The following is a 21,990-nucleotide window of genomic DNA, read 5'->3' as shown; positions in this document are numbered from 1 at the left end:
TCTATAATGTACTATACGAGTACAAGCAATTTCAATAGTAATGTGCGCTTACATGGCCAGGGTGTTCCTTTATGACATACGGCAGGTATTGGCATTCCGGTATAGATGTACAAACTTGACGTGATTATTACGTTTGCTCCTGATGATTAGTATCATAAAAGGCACAATCCATCACTTGTGTCACTCTACGGTACGTAGATTAAATATTAAACATTTTAATTAACGTCGACGGAAACAAGGCAAACGTGAATATTTTGATTTTTTTAAATTGGATTATCATGTTATTAAGAAACACCCGTCAATAAGGACAATGAGTAACATGGAAAACAAATAATAATATGTTTAACTTTCATACGTATAATTATTAGCATAATTATGCGAATGTAGCTTTGTTGTATTTCCAATTCATTATTTTATTAATAATCTACTAAACTCAGTATAATGATTACTTATTCTGATATAAACATGATAAATGGAAGGCACCCACCCCTACACCCACCCACCCCCACCCCCACAGTACACTAGTTATGTGTGCTGTGTTTAATTGTCTACGCACACACCCCCACACATTCATTTATTCATTTCCACAATTCACATAAAAATACAAAATTCAACAACAAGTGCCAGAAATATACTGCGACTCATTAATTTATCAATATTACTTCATCTTTTCAGTGTACAGAATTCTTATTTTCCACTTGATATTATTTGACGAAAGAATATTAGTGACAATTGCGTGATTTAAAATAAGTCTTGTGTTTAACATGTTCAACGTCCGTTGTTTGTACCATAATTTTCCTCAAAACACGATGACTATGATTATAGACTTAGACGTACGTTTGTCCATGTGTATGTCACGCGGATAGCGTAAGCCGCGAACTCCCCTTTGGTGACAACGCGTAGCCTACGTACACTCACACCGCATCCCCTCGTGTGGGCACGTACCTGCACACGAAGTGACAACCCGTTTGACAATTGCGTGGTTTAGGATACAGGTATTGTGTTCAACGTCCGTTGTTTGTGCCATTATTTTCCTCACAACAGGATGACTATAGAGTTTTAGATTTGAAACTACGTTTGTCCATGCGTATGTCACGCGGATGGCGTAAGCCGCGAACTCCCCTTTGGTAAGAACGCGTACGTACACTCACACCGCATCCCTCGTGTGGGCACGTACCTGCACAAGAAAGTGACAACCCGTGTGACAATTGTGTGGTTTAGGATACAAGTCTTGTGTTCAACGTCCGTTGTTTGTGCCATTATTTTCCTCACAACAGGATGTTTTAAATTTGAAACTACGTTTGTCCATGCGTATGTCACGCGGATGGCGCGAGTCGCGAACTCCCCTTTGGTGTCAACGCGTACGTACACCCCTACCGCATCACTGCGATTGGTATGGTATACCTTAGGCTTTAGACACCACGAGGCTCTAGCAAATTGTGAATGGATTCGTGTGATAACAATAACCGTTTAATGTACAGTGTATGACCATAACCAAATAAAAAGAGTATACCCCCCCCCAGATAATTCACCCATCTCTACTAAAGCAACTAAATAAAAATGTATTGTGATGTACGTCATGATAATCAAAATGTACAGTTTTGAATAATTTAGCAATATGCATCATCTGTTTAAGTAGGTGACACTTTATTACCTTATCGTGTTCACCCCGGTGTGCTTGGGGGTTGTAATGTGGGTGAGAGTGGGGTGCGTTTGTGAGCTAGGTGTTTATATCTGTGTCCGTTTGTGTGTACACCTTCTCTCTCTCTCTTCCCCTCCTCCTCTTTCTCTGTCACACAATAGGGAAAATACTAAGACGCCCATTTTTCGAACTTTGATTAAGTTATCGTGTCTATTTACACCTGTTGCATATTTTTTTGTTTAGATAATGGTATTAATGCGGGATTGAAAAGGTATCAATATGATAAAGAAACTACAATCCCGGTTAAAAGTAGTTGGAACACTTGTGTAAAAGTAGGACATGTAGGACCGTTTTAAACCCACATTTGGAGGGCGAGTTAGCGCAGCGATATAGTTCCCTCGCTTTGCACCACTGAGGTCCCGGGTTCAAGCCCCGGCGCGGCCCAAGGACTCATGTGCACTTGGTTTATCCCGATTCCATGCTCGCTCTCGCAGGTTTTCTCCGGGATCTCCGGTGTCCTTCTGCCTTCAAAAAATAGGTGATTAGTTGTTTGGTTATCAAAAACTTCCTTCACCCAATGGAATTTGGGGAGCTGCACAGATAATTGGTGGATGTTACAATCTAAGTGCGGATAGGTCTGCGCCTGAGGTTCGGCTGCAACTGGCCTAGATGATGCGATCTGATTGTGATGATTAACCATGGCAGCGAAATTACAGCGCTTTGAATCCTTCAAGATCTAGCCGGAAAAAGGCGCTATATAAATCCGAAATTTATTTTATTTTTATAAACCTTATTTCCATTATACTTGACATACTAAAATTTCGCTTTTTGGTGTGAAGTCTAAACCGTTTCCTACTCTCTAAATGTAAAAGAGTGAAAAACTCACTCCCCAAAAGAGTGATTCACTTATAAGACCACTCAAAAAAGAGTGAAATGTGTTTTTAACTTTAAAACTACTAAAAATGTGTGATCCTTCATTTAACTCCTTGAACGAATTGACATTCACCCTTTTAGAGTGGTTTTCACTCTTTTTTGAGTGGTTTTAAAGTTTAAAAAAACCACATTTCACTCTTTTTTGAGTGGTTTTATAAGCATGATAAGTGAATCACTTGTGTGGTTTAGGATAACAAGTCTTGTGTTCAACGCCCGTTGATTGTACCATAGTTTCCTCACAACAGGATGACTATAATAGATATAGATTTGAAACTACGTTTGTCCATGCGTATGTCACGCGGATGGCGCGAGTCGCGAACTGCCCTTTGGTGACAACGCGTACGTATACTCACACCGCATCACTCGTGTAGGCACGTAACTCACACACAATTCTATTTTTCCACTTAAAATTAGGACACGAAGTGACAATTTTGTGGTTTAGGATACAAGTCATCATTAGTCATGTGTTCAACGTCCGTTGTTTGTATCATAGTTTCCTCACAACAGGATGACTATTATAGACTTAGATTTAAAACTACGTTTGTCCATGCGTATGTCAGGCGGATGGCGCGAGTCGCGAACTGCCCTTTGGTGTCAACGCGTACGTACACCCCTACCGCATCACTCGTGTATGCACGAGACGCTGCGGTTGGTATTGAAATGCGTATACCCTTAGACACCACGAGGCTCTAGCAAATTGTGGATGGATTCGTGTGATAACCATGATAACAATAGCCATTTAAATGTAAGACCAAATAAAAAGTATACATTCCCCCCCCCCAGATAATTCACCCTTCTCTATGCAAAACAACTAAATAAAAATGTATTGTGATGTAAACAAGTAACTGCACGTCATGATAATCAAAATGTACAGTTTTGAATAATGTTGCAATATGCATCATCTGTTTAAGGGTATACGATGTATTGTTGGTCGAAGCAGCATCTCGTGAATGGTAGTGAGCTTTAGCAAAAATTGCATTGCTCAAATTATTCATAGCGAGCGTGTAGAAGAATTCAAATATCACAGATATACTTTTGTAGGTCCTGTGGTTCTTGAGTTATGTTGTAAAGAGGGCTGAAACAACAACACTTTTGTAAAACGTACATAACCCATTAACAACAATAAATTAAGTTTTCAAAATATATGATTTGTAGAATGAACTTTTGCAAAACACCAAAGTGTTATTTTTCAATAATATATTGATTCAGATAATGAAAATCGATTGTAATGTGGGTGAGAGTGGGGTGCGTTTCTGCGGTGTTTATGTCTGTGTCAGTTGGTGTGTATACCTTCTCTCTCTCTCTCTCTCTCTCCTCTTTCTCTGTCACACAAACTCTCACTATAACTGTCACTCTTTCATGATTAACATCCTGCAATGTCAAAAAGAAGTAAGCTACACTTGTGAACTACGCGCAAACATGGGTTTCAAAAAAAAATATGAAGATCAATATACTAGACGTTGGGCCAGAGAGTGTCTGGTATGACCAGGTTCTTCTTTCAAATAGAATTGAGATCAAGTCGATTTACAGCCCTTAAAGCTCCTTACACAATAAGCCTGCATGTAATAGCAAAAATATATCAAACCAAAATACCTAGAAGGATATTAAAAAGTATATAATAGATGTATGAATAACTGCGATCCGTGTTGGGGATGAATAGCGTAGATAAAAGATGCGACTAAGTAAGTGCGAGCGGGTATGGCGCGCGGCGGTCGCACGGCGATCACGTTTCATCCGTACTCGCTTCAACACTGTGGGAAAATCCTTTCCGTTTAAAGCGTTCAAGAAAAGCGCCTGGCACCACTTCACCGATACAACCGTTAACTAGGAAAGACAACTTATAATGGGCGAACGTCGTCTTGCGTTTATTTTACAATTATACGTCTCAGCGGGTACACACTTAAAAGATGTATTTTTCAACAGTTGAAATGAGGAGATCGCTTGCTAATTTGTCATGTTGGAGAGGGAAAGTTTTGCGTTATTTGCATACTTCGTGTCAGGTGCCCAGATATCAAGGGACCAATTTAATCGCATGTGTTGCGTTTAACGAATCTCGGGTAATAAATCGGTATGGTAGGGTTAAGATATAGGATACTTAGTTCTCATGGTTTTATGTGATTCAAATGATGGGCTGTTGTTTGCAAATTTTTAATGGCGGGTGGTGTTGTTTGGGGAAATTCATATATATTTAGCTAAAATTGACCAGAACTTATGTACACCTTTTTGACTAATTCAGTTATGTTTTTGACACAAACTTGACTTGAGTGGTGGGCAGCACTGAAATATTTTTAAATAACGAGAAACATGCAAATTGTAGATTTCTTATAAAATAAAAAAAAACGCAGAAACATAAAAAATAAGTAACATTCTTTATTGTATAAATAATGGCTTTAGCCTTGCTTTATCAAGTTAATGAGAGCCCATTCGCACGACTTCATGCAGATTATGTTTTGAAAGAGCTTCATTTACGTTTCTAAATTAAATAATAAAGAATGCTAACTGTTTTACTGTCTGATGCTACCGATTTGTGACCACGTTTTCGAACTCACACTATCATTTGCACGTGCATTATGATATGTGTTATAAACCAATTGTCTCAAATACTAAAATTTACATAAATGGTTGTCAGTTCCTCAATTCCTTTCGTCTTCTATCCAATGTAGAATGAGTATTATTTACAGAGTTTCCCGTGGCGTTTTGCAATTGGTGTCTTATGCCCCTTCCTTATATTGGATATGCATCATTTTTTGACGCTAAATTAATTGTAAATCGTAATTGCTTTACTTACCATACTTACCATACGTACAATACAGTAAATATTCTATTCCCCCAAAATTGTTCAGATACATAAATTCCCGCGATATTTGGTAACAGATATTTACGCTTATTGAGCTAAATGGGGGTGTTATGTTAAACGCGCACAACACGTTACCTAATGCCTGACATGTTCGCGCCAAATCAGACTGTGAAATATTTCCCGCCCAAATGACAAGCAGACGACGCACTTACCGTGTGTGAGGATGTCGTCTGCGAGTTACCGTGTGTCAATCGACAATTTCGCACGCTTCAACGTCGTTCGACATTGATGTTTTGGCTTTTGCATATCTTATCCATTATTCTCTAGTTACGTTTTACAAGTGATTTCGAAAGACACTCAAATATCATGCTAAATCAAATTAGAAATGAGATTAGTAAGACTGTGTGTGTTTACCCGCAAAATGTATTCTGACATTATTAGACAAAAAGGAAAAGATACGAGGTTTCAGCCAAATTAAACGAAGAGTAGCAGTGATGATAGTGTAAGACTTGAACTCCTACGCATAAAGTAATTTTAATTCAACAAAAAAATAGAAGAAGATACATGTGGTAGAATAATATCATTAAGCACGTTAACATGGTTAATGTATTAACCAAGCAACGGAGGTCAGAATCTTTGTGTATGTGATTAACTTCGTAATTGAATGCACGAGTAAGAGAAGCTTCACATATCATGTAAATTAGGAAAACCACTTGTCACATGTGTATATAACCATAACCAACTCGGAATCATTTTCTAAACATCTTTTCCCATAATTTATTCCCATCCATTTATGTCACCGTGTGACATTCGCATAAAAAGATTGACGATGTTTACCGTATTAAACACAAGATGAACAGATTGTTACACATTAACAACAATACAAGCGATAATGTCTACTACATTATTATTATAGCATTAAAACTTTAACATTAAGGCGTGTTGAGTTGGCAATTTGATATGCGAATTGGGAACATTGGATTCAGTCCAAAGGGAAACAAACAGTAGTAATAAACGTAAAATTTTAATATCATTTGATATACAAAATGATCAATGGGAAGATATGTGACGATGTGAAGAGAGGTTTATCATTGTTTATGGTATTAACAATTTTTTTGTTTAAATGTAGGTCGCAGATTTGTATATACATTTCATAACCATTACCATTGCACAATAACATGACAATCTCTTTGACACAGCTCCTGAACTCCAATATGTTTCTATAAGAATAAGCTGTGGATGTTTTGGGCACAAAAACTCATATAACTTGAAGTCAAAGTTTGAGCTTTTCTTGTTTAATGGCCACAATGAGATCATTTGTGGCTTACAGTGTGTTCAACACAATACCTTTACTGCTGTAGTAGACCGCCATTTCTCTATGTGTTTCCGTTGTAACCCGTATGAAACTCGGGGAGCTGATCCTGGTTGCGATGGTTATTTGTGGAATGTCTAGGGTTTGCGCTCTTGAAGCAGCAAAGTCCCTGATTTGTTGATTTGTTGTTTTAACAACAAATCATTTAAAAATGGTTTATGGAATGATGTGGGCCGTAGTGGTCAGCGACAACCTGTAAAGTGTGCTGAGGATTGTGGATCAACGTCTAGGCGTTGTGCCTGTGCGTAGCGCATTATAAATCACTGCGCTTTTGTTTTCTTTACGATTGGACTGATACAAGAATGTGCAAAGAAATGTTTGTTTGCTTTAATCATTTTAATGATTAAAACAAACAAATATTTCTTTAAAAATGAAATCAAATATTTGTAGTAAATGCCTGTGATTCTGACTAAAAGCCTCTGCACTCAGTGTTCCAAGGGTATGGAACTATATCATCAGCATTCTCAATAATAGTTAAAATTATAATCTGTTTGATTTTATTGGTTTTTCTATGTTACTTTTGCATTTGTCTTTGTTTAATGCGTTGATATAAAAAGCGCTTAATTGTAATTATATGTACTGAATTGCATTGTGTAATAGAAAGAAAAGTTATATAATTGTGTAACATTCCGTGATCTTTATCTTCATGACATTTGCCTGCATGGTATATATAGGTAAATATATTTAAAGGTATAATTCTTCAATAGTTTTGTCATAATTGGGTAAGATGGTAATTTGGCATTAAAACTATAAAAAAAATGGTAGTATCTTTACGCGTACCTCTATACATGTAACTGTTAGTGTTACTGTTGTCAAAGGTTCAGATTAGAGAAAAAAATATTAAAGTTAAAATAATGTTATTGTGTGTTTGTGACTTCAATACGATCCACATAATCAGATGATGCATTCTAATTATTACAGACATGACAACATAATAAGACCTTTGGCATTGAGGCATGAGGTATAATAATGAAATGGTAATTATAGGATATCAATAAAATAAAACAACTATTCTGTTTAAAATAGCCGGTATCATTGTACCAAACTAATCACAATTTTTACTCAGCTTTTGTAAAATTTCGTTCATGCACATATATACACATGTCTAAAGGTAATTATATCCAGTATTCACCACGTGGTCGTTTTATTTTTAAAGCGAAAATAAACACGCGGAGCGTGGGAAAATCGTGCGCGCATTATTGGCGGGCTCGCCTCAGAGGTAATCTGGCCAGAACCACATAATTGAGATAAAGGCAAGAAGGCAACACTTTCAATACTTATCGTTCTACATCTGTATTTGGGAAAGTAACGAGCAAATGATACATCAAAAAGACAAAGGAGCAAAATGTTTCGGCATTGATGACGACGTCTTACATTTCAAAAAGCTCATTAATAATATTTCAAGTTAAACTACAATTTTATTTTAAGGTCTTTGTTTACCAAGGTAATTTTGTAATCTGCGTGAGATTATGTGTAATGGTGTGTTGAGAGACTTATTTATGTTCTGGTTAACAATGTCTATAATTTAACGATGATCGAATCATCCGAGAGAATAACATGGACTTGTGACAAAAGATAGAAGCAGAGATAAGAACGGCCATAAGGATATGCATTATCCACAGGATTACATCAGTTTTAAACGTATTATATTGAAATTTAACCATTATTACAAAATCATACTTGCCATTTTTATTTTAAGTTATATTTTCTCATCTTCATACTGTGTGTAGGTACTGGGTATAAATTATATTGATCTTTGTTGTGTACTGATACGATTTTTAAGTATTCTATGTTTTGTATTTGTCATTGCCTGGGGCTGGTGTTAGACACAGTTGCTCTTTGGCTCCTGTGTGCTTTTTGTTTAATAATAAAAATGATTTTGTTAACACTTACATGTGCTATTATTATTATACATTTGTTTTATGTTTTGTGATATTCCATCATACAGTAGTCTATATGTCATCTTGTCTACTGACTAATCTGTCCTGTGTCATACATGCAAGCTATCCTATTGTATGTCATTATTTGTGATTTAGTGGAACGAGTTTTTCAAATAATAGTGTCACATATAATGCCATGGGCTTTGATCTTTTCACATGGTAAGACCTTTATCATGTTTATTTGCATAATTATTATTAGATTTCATCATATCTGTATTGAAATATTAAATTCTGATTGAAAAAGATTCACAAATCAGCAGTGGCGGCACTACGGGTGGTTGGGGGAGGGGGCCAAGGGGAATTTGCTCAGTTTACCCCCCCCACACACACACACCCCCCCACCCCCCCACACACCCACCCACCTACCTTTGGCATTAAAACCCAAAAATTACGACAATTTTAACTGTTACCTAAATTTTGCCCAAAATTTGTTGATTCCCCCCCTCTGAAATTCACTTGCACCCCCATGCCCCACGAAAAAATACATGGTGCCGCCACTGCAAATCAGTGATAAGTTCAACTATATTAATTAAAGGTGTAATGTGTATCATATTGCTATTGGTATAAGATAAGGGTCCCGGGGGTAAGGGTCTAACCCAATGTTTTGAACATTTATAAAAAATGCCTTCTGGTATACATAATTATTTTTGCACTGCACTGTCATGATAAAACACTCAGTTCTACGACCATATATAGATATATAGATATATATATATATATATAGATACTATATAGATGAAATAATACCTAATCTTCAGCCATTCAACCCGTCATTATCAACTTTTAATTAATATTTTCAATTTCCTAAAGTCAAACAAATACAAGTTAATCCATTATCTATTTTTAATGTTTGCCGAGGGTTCGATATTGTTAAAAATTAATTTTCCGGAAGCGACATTTATCTTCATAAAAATTATTTCGTATTCCAGAATATGTTGAAAATAAAAACAAATGTATTCATAATTACATCTAGGTATCGTTTCGTTCACACGGTATTTTCAAGGAGTTGGGTCATTGATGCGTCAAAAGCTGTCAAAACGAGCTCGGTCATCCAGTGAATAATAGCAGATTTGGGTCCAAGTTGTGTATATTTCAGCTCATTTCCCACGGTTTTGCGCGTGTGGGCAGCACGACATATTGTCATTGACGGTTTCAAAACCTTCCAACTACGATTGGGTGATACCATTTTCTCGAAGGTTGAGAATCATACAAAATTATTAAACTAATCAATTTCAGATGAAATTTAGTAACACGCTCATTATAACATTAATACAGTTGATAGTTTTGTAATATTTCAATAAAGAATATCATCAATACACCTAATTGATTTATGAAATAAAGAGACAGAATTATCAACGCACATATCCTATCCCTGTTGGTAAAATACAATGATTCTAAACAATGAACGCCACGCGACTCTCGTGGAGTTGTAAACTGGGCGTCTCGAAACCGTCACTGACAAAGGATACACCCTATTGAACAATTAGCCAATCAGCTCGCCTCAAGGTTACATCTGATAGTAACACTCGTCCGTCAATCATTAGTTTTGCCTTATGGAAAAAGGTGTATTTTACCATTTTTTTCAATGTCGATTTAGGGTACTAGTATCTTATAAGTTTACGGTCGTGGGAATTGATGGAGCATTCGTAAGGATTTTACGCTGACAATCGGACGTGTGTCGCAACGCTCTACAAGTGCTATTACAATCTTATATTTTGTGCCTGACGGAGATATATATTTTTTGTTCTTACCAGACGATATACTTATATACCAACCATGAAAAGGACACTTAATGGTAGTGATTCTGAATCGGAAGATTTATTTGATGACAGTATGAAGGGGTATGTTTATTATATTATAGATTCTATTTTAACCAAGTGCATTTTTGTTTCATTGTAAACGTAGCTGTTTATATAAATATGTGATAGTTTGCAATCGTTTTCAAGTATATTTTTGATATTTTTAGTTTACCCTCAATCTTGATTCACATAACAATAATTTATCACTTAATTTGTGTAATTATCATTAATTCGCGTTTATTTTGTGTGTGCATATGTTTACGACGTTGCATTAATTGATTGCATTCCAGTGCTTACACCTGCTATACCTTTTGCAAACTATACATTACAAATTAAATTACTATAATTAAGTCTTTATCTAAGTGATCTGGACTTTTGACCTTATAATTTAGCTCCTGAATTCAATGTGATGACAATGAATGAAATCTTCGTTATCTTAATTCAATGTGTACTATTTGTTTCAGATCTCCAAGTCAGTCCTGTCCAGTGAACGCTCGAAAGAAAAGAAGAGGGGTAAGTCAATGTTATTGTTATTGATGAAGTACTTAACGGCTGTACTTGACAGTTTATAAGATATCGCAATTAGCAATAGCCGTAATTAGCTTTAGCCTGCATGGCTTAAAACATTTCAATATACTATCAACTTATAAATAGGAAGTATATTGGGTTCTATTTTAAAGATGAATGCGTTAATGTCATTAAAACACTTAACAATTTATCAGATATCATAATTAGCAATAGCCGTAATTAGCTGCAGCTTGCATGGCTAATACATTTTAGTATACTATCAACTGATCAATAGGAAATACATTGGGCTCTTTTGAAGATTAATGCGTTATATCATTAAAAACACTTTGTCAGATGGCATAATTAATTAGCCATGTTACCCAACGATGTCCAGAATAGTGTTGCTCATTAAAATTATTTTGTGGTGAATTAATGTATCACTTAACTTACTGAGTACAAATCTTGTATTCTTAAATGACCTTTAGGACAAAATGAATTGTCCTTTTAATCATTAATTAATACTGACCACATCCGTACAATGTTTTGCTTTTATATATACGCTATTTCATATTTAACTTACAACACTTTCATAACATGGTCAGTTGTCAGAGGTGTTGCATTTGTTACACACTATGTTGATGTTAAAATTCTAATATATGCATTTTTCATCAAATATTCCACCACATCCGTTAATTACATCAACTTTATGTCAACTTGAAAGTACCGTTACAAGTTAATCCGTACTAATCCGATTAATTATTTTTAATTCTACAGGTTATAGAGAAAAGAAGACGAGATAGGATTAATAATAGTTTGACAGAACTTCGGCGACTGGTACCCGCAGCCTATGAAAAGCAGGTAAAAACCAACTTATAAATTATTTATCACATTTACTTTTGAAAATACATCATGTGTTATTAATTTACACAGCCATCAGTACGATCGACCTTGTTAATTGTTATACAGAAACAGCGCTAAATGATAAAGAAGATCAAACGAGTATTGTGTTCCACGCGATGACCACTTACGAATATCTTTTCAGACTCCTCATTGTTTACATTTAGCATGTTTAGTAATTACATAACGCCATGATAATAGAAGTTTCTGTAAGTCTTTTTCTCTTGTTTAAGAAAGCTTGGTAATTAAGCAATCATTTATTTCAGTCAAACCACATTACCTGTATTTTTGTTCAGTATATCCAGGAGATTAATTGGCGGTGTGATTAACATGATTAACGCGATCTAATGATAATAATAAGCATTATTTATTTTATCTCAAAACTAAAAAAAACTGTGTCCAGCTATGCAACCAAGAATGTTAACGACATGCACAGGAATATCAAACCATAATTGGTTAATTGGCTAGTGTTGTTTTAGTTGTCTGTCTCGGTGCTTCTGTAAGGCGTCTGGCTACCTACTCATGTTACAAACTATTACCCACTTGATGTATCAACAGTGTATGCATGATAACAATGATTCTCCCATGAAAATTAGGACACGGGGAAATGAAATTCAGCATCATTAGGTTTCATGGATTCGGCAGGCTGGGAAATACAGTATTCATGGTATTGCGCATTTATTGCGCTCAATTGTTGCGAATGTGGCTGATATTAGGGCCCGGGGTAGCAGGGAAACTTTGCATAGATTGCGTTAATTAAATCTTTTTTGTTGTGTCAACACGACTTCTTCGTCATGTAAAATTCTGACAAAATTTCCTCTTCAATTAACAAATCTGCTGTAGAATAAATAATATTGATTTCGAAAGAAAAATATTTTACTCGCATTTGCTGAGTTTATGCAAGAATAAGCTTGCCTGATTTATTTTTGCGGCTCGCATGACATCCGTCAGAATATTTTCAGTATCCATAAATGGTGTGCGAAATTTGACCTTAATTAATAACAATTGCTCATACTTGCAACATTACCATGATTACAGTATTCTTATTTACAAATATAATAATCGCATTCAAAATTGGCAAGTAAAAAATGGTAGTTTTCATTTCATGATGAGATGATTATTTAAAAAAAAAATCAAACTACACAAATAAATATGTATTCATTGTAACGTATCAGAAAACTGATTACAAATAGAATTATATATAAAATATGATTTTAGGAATTCAATATGCGTCTGATAATAATGATAAGACTGGGTTAGATTGGGTTTAGCCAGCCCATTACAAGTACATAATGTATGTTATAAAATCACTGCTTTCGCCTTAGGTAAAAATGAAGTTAGCTAGTTAAACCCCGTGATTTGACGGGTTGATAGCGGCAATACTTCTTCCCTTGTTTACCACTATTCTTTCACTTGATTTTACGCGTAATTTTGGCAAGTTTAAAAGGACAAACGTCAAGTAATACTTCATTGACCGGCCCACAGCTGCCGGTGGTGGTTTATTTAGAATAACTCCGATTTCATTTCTTCACAAAGCCTAGTTTTCGCAAAAGGTGCTATATTCAAATAGCTGGCGCTTGCCGCTATTGTATACTGTTTAAAAGAGATACAATAATTCTAGGTTGAAAACTATGACAAAACGGGGTAGTTTATTGTAGAGCTTTTTTGTAGTATAATACAATCATCACTCAACAACAATTGGGGGCAAAATAGGTTGTTTTGTGCAGTGGTTTTGTTAACCTTAACTCTGTGCTCACTGCTTTTTCTCAATTCACTGTCAGTCATTCAGTCAGTCAATCAATTTTCTGTTGATTTAGCTAAAACTTATATTGAACATTATCACTTTGAAGAAAGTTATGGCAAAGTTTCTGTATATTTGTCAAGGTATACATGGATTCATATCCCAATATCATAGTTCGGTGCTTTTAAATACCAATTGTTTTATAGTTTGTTTGGGTTATTGTAGTTCACGGCCAACACATCCGCACCAAAGGCATTAAGGGGTAACCCCAGACGAACCCTAAGTTACTCGGGACTAAAGTTTGTGCTGGTAGTGTCGTGGGTAATTCCGTGCCTATTTCAATATTTGATCAACGCAAACGGTCCAATTGTTGACGATTGTTGGCAACGGAGTCTGAGCGTAGAAATCGGCAGGTGCTACCGTATCGTACAGAATCAATCACATATATGAACAAGTTAAACTTGATTTTCACGTTTCCCAGGATCCTTCAGGAACAATACACGTTTGTTTTTCGACAAACCCGTGAAATACATTTAAAATTTACAAGAGAAGTAATTGTACTGACAATTTTACAATTAAAACAAACCTATGTTTGAGAATATTAACAAGCACATCATAGCTTTGAGTTAGTGTAATTAAAGAGTAATCTATAGTTAATGACGGATTGTCGCGAACACTATTTTATAGGTTTTTACCGCATAGGCTTGTGGGACTGTTAATTGGTGTAATTATTTTTGAGGGTATCTTAAGTGGTGGTGGATAAGGCGAGCGAATGGGAAAAACTAACTGGTAATTTTCTCACGTTGTATAGTCGTATCGCTATTTCCACAGGCCCTATCAATATTCTTATCATTCAAGTTGATAAATATATGGTTATTATTTGGTAACAATGGTTGAATAACATATAAAAGGTGTATAGCAAATATTGATATGATCGTGGTTTACTCATGCATGATACGGTAGTGTAGCCGACCAGTCAGATATGAATATATTTTGGGGATATTTTTTAATGTTTGCTCATGGACTGTATCATAGGGATTTAAGTTAATGATCAAAATTTGGCAATACTCTGGTTATCATGCTTATCATTCAAGTAATTTACCATAGCATTCTTTCAAGCGAACCTGTCTTTCTTACGATAGCGTTCCTGTTTTTACAGTTCCAAAACAAATGAATGGTAATTTGTTTCGTTAAAGTACTAGTGTGAGGTTTTGACAACTGAGATACATTTTTTATCATAAAAGCACATGCCAACATCCCCCAGCTTAATATCGTAAGAGCTGAAGTTAAAAATAATATTTCACTCTAATTAGAATTGTATTTATTTCATTTTTGTTTGTACTACAGTAAAACAAATCAATCAAAATATTATTACAACTTTAATTTTGCTCTCCTCCTGTCCCATTCTTCTTTGTTTATCAAAAAAGAATTGCTAAAATACCCTCAAATAAAGTAAACTAAAAATAAAGGAACAGGTGGTGGTTAGCTCGGTGTTCTAGACGATTGAACCGTTTTTGTGAGGTGATGTTGTTATTACTAACAAGGATATGGTCGGATTGTAACAAGTCAAGCAATAGGGTTATTTTGCCAAGGTGACTGGAGCACAAGACTAATTCATTCAAAAAATAGGCAAATACTAAGGTGTCACGTGTCTAGGTGTTTGGGCACGAGGCTGAGGTATTTAACACTGTCCCGGCGACAGTTGAAGATTAGAAACTTTAACAAAAATCAAACTAAAGAGGATCCTATATACTCTGGAGATAAAATAGTCTAGCAACTATTTCAGGTACAGGAATACATTAGTGTACTTAATCTCGCTGGTAGCTTGCACATTATGATATTTTAAGGGCTATTATATTATTTTCTATTATATCCATGTCAACAGTGATTTAAGTCAACTCGACCCAGCCTTTTAAGTGATATACAAGTGAATTCCTCAAAAGTAAATGCGGCGCGTGGCAAGGTGACTGTGGCACGAGGCTGTGCTATTTAGCCACTTGAAATGACAACAAGTAAATATCTATTGTTGGCACGTGTCCAGGTGGAGCCCGTTTCACAATATTCACGTTTGAATCAATTTCAATGATAGGCAAACAATGACTATTTCTTTTCTTTCAATATGTATAAAATGGCCAATTTGAGAGCGATAACCTTTTGGCAGAGTTTATACGTGACCTCTTACTCGGCACAACTATTGCATACAAAAAAGGAACGAGCGAACGGTTAGCAACAAAGATTTAATTGAAAATCAGAAGCATTGTGATTTCTGAATGAATTGGTAGCAGATTAATTCTGTCATAATATTAGATAATTAAAACAGTTTAACAGATTGCTGTATAAACAGCATATAATAATGTACAGAACAATTGAACAACTTTTTCATGAGGCAGCAACAAACCTGCATATGATAATGATTTAACAAGATTTTTTAACGAAGCTTAGCAAATTCTTACAAATTAACCGTGGATAAATCTTTGCCTATAGGAACCAGTAAAGATTTACACGTAACATTTAAATCATAATTTCTCGGGCTTGCATCGTTTATTTCCGATCCTCGCATATATTAATTTGTGTCTCGCATTGTCTTACGCCCTGCTAGGGTGAGGCATAATTATAGGCCGCCTCCTTCTTCATTATTTATTGTTAAAATGAAATACATTACATGAATGAATACGTCTTATGTTAAATATTTAGAAGCAAATAAATTCGACATACTTTACAATGCCTGAAACTTCTGTATGTTTATTATAATAAGTCATAATGCCTCAGTAGTACATATCGGCATAAGAGCATTTCCTAGGTTTCAGAGCCTTAAAAAATTTAAGAGTTTGCTTTAAAATGGTAGTTAAATTCAGCAATATATAAAGAGATAGTGCAGTATGATAGCCAGGGGATACTAATATAATACTTTGTATTTATCAGAGAAGAGCTACAATCACGCCAGGCTATCCAGCTAGCAACATCTTTGTCATCCGTGTGCTCAATAGACACTTTAGGTTAAAATAATAAGAGTACTTATATAAAACAATATCAAAACCTCTATAACCAATAGTGAGTGACCCGGGTTCCTCGCATATTCTGATGTTATTGTATTCATCTAATCGAGATTTAACTATTTGCCCCACAAAAATTAAACACAAAGAGCAATCCCATAGGACAATGAATTTAGCATGCTAATCCTCATACCGCAACCTCAAAATACTGCTATGAAAAAGATACGTAGGTAAACTACAAAATTTGAAAAGCATACAAGGAACAATTAACCAGGAGTAATTAATAAAATATCACGCTGTGAAAAAAATGCTTACTAAAGCAATACAATTAGAAGCTATTAGAATAGGGCAAATCCTGCTTATTATATCCAATGCAAGGCGCTGGATATGAGAAGCGTGAAAACGAGATTTTAATGGAGTTTATGTTACTTACGCGCTCACGTACAATAGCTAGGGTGTAACTTAAAACGCCTCTTTATCGGAGAAAAATATTAGCAGTTCAGCATTTGGTACAAAAGCGTGTGATAGAGGGTAGAACGAGTAATAGATCATTCTATTCGAAAATTAAACGATTGAGTCTTCTGGGAGTATTATAAACAATTTAAAGGAGTGAATTTTGAATAAGGGGGTGTCGAGGCAGATGTGGGATAAATAGAGAAATGTAAACAATGGTTGGGTTTGAAACACGATTAATAGTAGGGTTATAATGTATGCTTTTTTGTTTTATTATTCCCTGTAGGGTTCAGCCAAGTTGGAAAAAGCCGAGATTTTGCAGATGACTGTCGATCATTTGAAGTACCTCCATGCTAAAGGTAAATTATAAGTTGTTTTTTAATGTGTGTTATTTGAAAGGATTTACGGAAGGTTGAAATATATAAGTGTCTTGATTTATAAGTGTTAAAAGCAGCACAAAGAGGATAGATTACGAAATCAATTGTCATAATTGAGATGAAGATATTAAGATTTAGTCATATGTTGCCAACATGTCATAAAAGACTCCGTATTGCTTTCTCATTTATTTTTCTCATATTTCATTTACTTTGTAATCCACTGAAATGCTATTAAACTAATCAAATATTTAAGAATAATAATTGTGACGATTCTGAAGACTGATCTGTACGATTCTGAAGGTTGCCAGATATCGCCAGATGTTTCAATAGTTTCTTTTATCATTTGAATTGCATTACGTTTCAAATCAATCAAAAATAAATTTAATACATTCAAGTCACTTACAATCATCATAAATAGGCTTTTTACATCTGATTTGAAAGCAAAGCTCGAAAATGATTAGAAATTGAACCTTAAGAACCCCACAGGTTTACTGCTTTATCTCTTGTTATCTAAATAAACAAATCACGAATAATGTTCAAAATCACAAATTTGAAATTTGTTTCTACATAGAAACAGTATCAGTTTGCGTATTTATATGAGCCCTTATTGTATTGAGGATGATACTTAATTTAATTTTCTTTTCTTGATATCCAGGTATTGATGGCTCTCTTCATCCATATGGCGAAGCCCATGCCTACGCTATGGACTACCGAGTCCTTGGCTTCAGAGAATGTGCCTCTGAAGTAGCCCGCTACCTCGTCACTGTAGAAGGAATGGACATCCAAGATCCCCTCCGTTTACGACTCATGAGTCACTTACAATGTTATATGGCGCAACGTGAGTTCCAATCAAGGCAACATTACCCCGTATCTGGACATCATCCAGCCACACAGTTTTCATCACATGGACAGACACCAGTATTAGGGCATTCTCAACCTCATAATGCCATCACGGCCACAGAATCTCACGGAGCGTTACCTTCTAGTGGAAACAATGACGGCACGAGACAAATGTTGCCTATGATCACAAGTTCTAGCAATAACGACGGTAATACTACAGGTATTTCGTCTTCATGTCACCCAAGACATTCTTCTCTTCCACCTTCAAGTGCTTCAAGTGCTCCAAGTCACACGCCATCAAGTAACCTCTCGCATCATTCAATGCCATCTTCAATACCAGCAATTCACACACAGTACCCTGGTGTGACTTATAACAATCTCCCTGTCCTGTCACCGAATAGTTTCAGTCCTACGAACTCCTCAGCTCATAATGCGCATACGGCTATTGTGTCTAAACCTTACAGACCTTGGGGTTCAGAAATGGCGTATTGAAGCACGTTGGACTATATGACGAACAATAGTTAACATTGGATAAGACACTTTCAACATACTGTTTGGTTAAAATCATTAGAGAGCCGAAACCCCATCATTCAACCTACTTCTTTCCTTTAGAAGCCTGGAATTCAAACAACAGCTTCTACATAAGATGACGTACGTTTACTTAATGTAAAATAAACAATGGATGGATGTGACATTGATCGAATATTGCTAGAAAGATACCTTGTATCAATCTATTAAAATTAATTCAGGAAAGTTATTTGTCAGAAATATAACGCCACAATGCTATGCAGAGTGCTGAATGCTATGGGAGCTTGATATGCTTTGAGATTTTGCAACAGAAACAACCTGTACATGTACCTCCTATACTTTAACATGTTTAAGCAGAACTTAATTCCGAGTTGGCAAGAAAAGTACGATCATTAATTTTATTTGCTCCACACTCATAGAAATGACTTGTTCGCCTTGTTGGCGCAATTCAAAAGGAGTAAGTTTGGACAACTCAAAAATAGTGTAAAAGTTGCCAAAACTAAATTCATTTTAGTTATCCGAACTTTAAAAATGCTGAAAAAGCTCAAAAAGTTCCGTCAACTAATCAACTTTGTTGGCATTACTTAAAAAGTTGATGTAAGTCGTTGCGTCAACTTTGTAAGTAATGCTAACTTCTGATTTGAAGTTCAGGGAACTTAGAAAAATAAACATGGTTCAAAGAACCAATTAGTTGAGTTATTGTAACTCAACATGTAAGTTGATGTAACTCGTTCATATTAAGTTACTGGTACTTATTGTTTTGAGTTATTCCAATTGGTACTTTGTTACTTAATTCACGTAATTGGATAATTTTCTGCACAATTAGCAGTATTCAAATATTTATTTTTGTAATCAGCGCAAAATTTTGTATACTATAGCACACCTCTAGAAAATTATGCTAACCTAGTTTCATTTTCTGAGTTGTAACAACTCAATAAGTGCAAATGAGTGCGACCAACATAATGATATCGAGTCAGCGTTACTCAAAATTGTACGCGTTGGCATTACTCGGAAAGTTGACGCAACGACTTACATCAACTTACTGAGTAATGCCAACGAACAATTTCTATGAGTGCACCAATTGTTATGGTGGAGCAAATAAAATTAATGATGGTACTTTTCTTGCCTACTGAAGTTTATTCTTGCTTATTAGAAATATTCATGGAAACCAATACGCAAACGTATTGCCAAATCTGCCTATTGAAAGTGGTTTTTTAAATTAAATTATTGTTATTATTAAATTTCGCCAATTATAATTTGCAACTAACTGATTAAAATGATTTAAAAGAAAAATCGTTTGGAAAATCAGCAAAAATGGGGACATACGTCAACAATGTACTTGTACTCTTTTGCTGCTGCTGAAGATTTTACCAAATGTTTTACATAGTTGTACAAATTTCAAACCATTAATTTGTCATTAATAATTTCAATGTCGATCAACAGATTATGCAATACCTATTCATGCTTCCATTGAACCTCATCCAATGGATCTGATGTAACATGTTATGTAAAAACATTTTTCTCCTGTTGTTAAGTCCATGTTTAATTTGCAATATTTTAGAGAGGGTTTTAGTTATTTCCTTTTTTCTGTTCATTGAAAACAGGTTAACACAATTACATTGTCCATATTAATTGTTCACATTGATATTCAATTGAGTCTAAGAGTTAATTGGAAATGCTTATCCACAGTTAAGACCTGAGAAGACCTGAGAATCTCAAGGTCAAACTAATGTGGTCCAAGCTTTCGATCTTAGCAGAATCTTCATTAAAGATTATGTTTTGCCTTCTGTAACTTCTGCAGATTCTGCTAATATCTAAAGCTCAGTAACACACTAATATTTCTTTAAGCATTCACAATAATGACGTATAATGATAATACAATGTCATGTCTAAAACAGTCAAGTTAGCTCCATTAGCGGTCAAGTTAGCTCAATCGATAAGGCGTTCGACTATGGTGCGAGAGGTTGCGGGTTCGAACCCTGGCGGATGTTAGTACGCTCTCGTGATAAAAATTAAGTTAGCTTGAAATTCCCTGGACAATGAACTTACTGCTAATTGTCTCGTTGAAACCCGTCAGAAACTCGGGGAGCTGATCTAAAGTGTGCGCTTCTTAGCTGCAGCCTGCAAGTCCCTGTGTTGTTTTTAATGGTTTGTGGAATGTTAAGGAGCCGTAGTGATCAGTGACAATTTGTAACGTGTGCGGAGGCTTGTGGATCAACGTATATATATGCGTTGTGCCTGTGCGTAGCGCACTATAAATCACTGCGCTTTATTTATTCAGAGTTCAGAGGAGGGGTATTTCAAAATGGCTTCCATGTGAATTACTTTACTAAATTTCTTCAATGTATGTGCTTGAGTATTTCTGCAACATTTAATTATAACAATATGATAATACAATATCGTACACGTGTATTCATAAAGAGGAGTGCCTATTTTCTACTACCAAAAATCAAAATGGCTTCCATGTGAATTATTCCCGAGAATGACTTTAATACAATTATTCTTCAATAATGTGCTGAGGCATTTCTGAAACATTTTCACTGAAATGTATAAAATAATCTTGTATATTCATCAAGAGGAGTTCCTATTTTCACCTACCAAATATCAAAATGGCTTCCATGTGTATGACATGACTACATTATGTGCTGGTGCATGTCATAATTTTTGGACACAAATTAACGTCATATATAAAGTGATGTTTTGCTTAACGTTGAAGAGAATATGAAATATTCGTAAAAATGTGATTTTACTTTTATACGTTTTGTACCTCCTTGCCCATAAGATTGGCAATTTTGTATGTTTTGTAATAATGTATATAGTTTGATGAAATAATGTGAAAAGTGTGCTTATTTGCAAATAATAATTAAAAAAATATCATAAAAGTATCATTTTGTGTGCTACGTTTCAGTGCATGTTATTTATTTCTTTGTACCTGTAGAAAACAAATCACAATATCTTCTTACAACATGTTAAGGGTCAGATAGCAACGTTTGCATGGTATTTTTTCTGGGACATGAGAGCACATCAGACATATCGAATTGTATTCTGAATACAAGGGATGTCCTGATGATATCAAAATAATTTTGATTTTTTGAAATTCGCGATATAATACAAATTTTATGGCAAATTATTAAAAAATTGATATGTCTGATGTGCTCTCATGTCCCAGAA

General features: G+C 35.2%; 1 protein-coding gene across 1 annotated transcript; it reads left to right on the top strand.

The window, feature by feature from the left end:
- Positions 1-10,295: 10,295 nt before the first annotated feature.
- LOC140151112 (hairy/enhancer-of-split related with YRPW motif protein 1-like) lies at positions 10,296-21,696 on the top strand. Its single transcript, XM_072173335.1, has 5 exons — positions 10,296-10,525; positions 10,948-10,996; positions 11,765-11,848; positions 17,361-17,433; positions 18,107-21,696. Exons 1-5 carry the CDS (start codon positions 10,461-10,463, stop codon positions 18,781-18,783), a joined length of 948 nt encoding a protein of 315 aa, XP_072029436.1. The 5' UTR covers positions 10,296-10,460; the 3' UTR covers positions 18,784-21,696.
- Positions 21,697-21,990: the final 294 nt, after the last annotated feature.

Source organism: Amphiura filiformis, chromosome 4 (genome assembly GCF_039555335.1).
Source record: "Amphiura filiformis chromosome 4, Afil_fr2py, whole genome shotgun sequence".
Lineage (NCBI taxonomy): Eukaryota > Metazoa > Echinodermata > Ophiuroidea > Amphilepidida > Amphiuridae > Amphiura > Amphiura filiformis.
The sequence above is the reverse complement of the archived record's forward strand: the minus strand, read 5'-3'. Positions and strand labels throughout refer to the sequence as shown.

Excerpts from the sequence above, each read along its gene's own strand:
- LOC140151112 (XM_072173335.1), top strand. The coding sequence starts at position 10,461 with ATGAAAAGGACACTTAATGGTAGTGATTCTGAATCGGAAGATTTATTT. Across the intron at positions 11,849-17,360 it reads CCGCAGCCTATGAAAAGCAG|GGTTCAGCCAAGTTGGAAAA; the intron begins GTAAAAACCAAC and ends TATTCCCTGTAG. Across the intron at positions 17,434-18,106 it reads GAAGTACCTCCATGCTAAAG|GTATTGATGGCTCTCTTCAT; the intron begins GTAAATTATAAG and ends CTTGATATCCAG.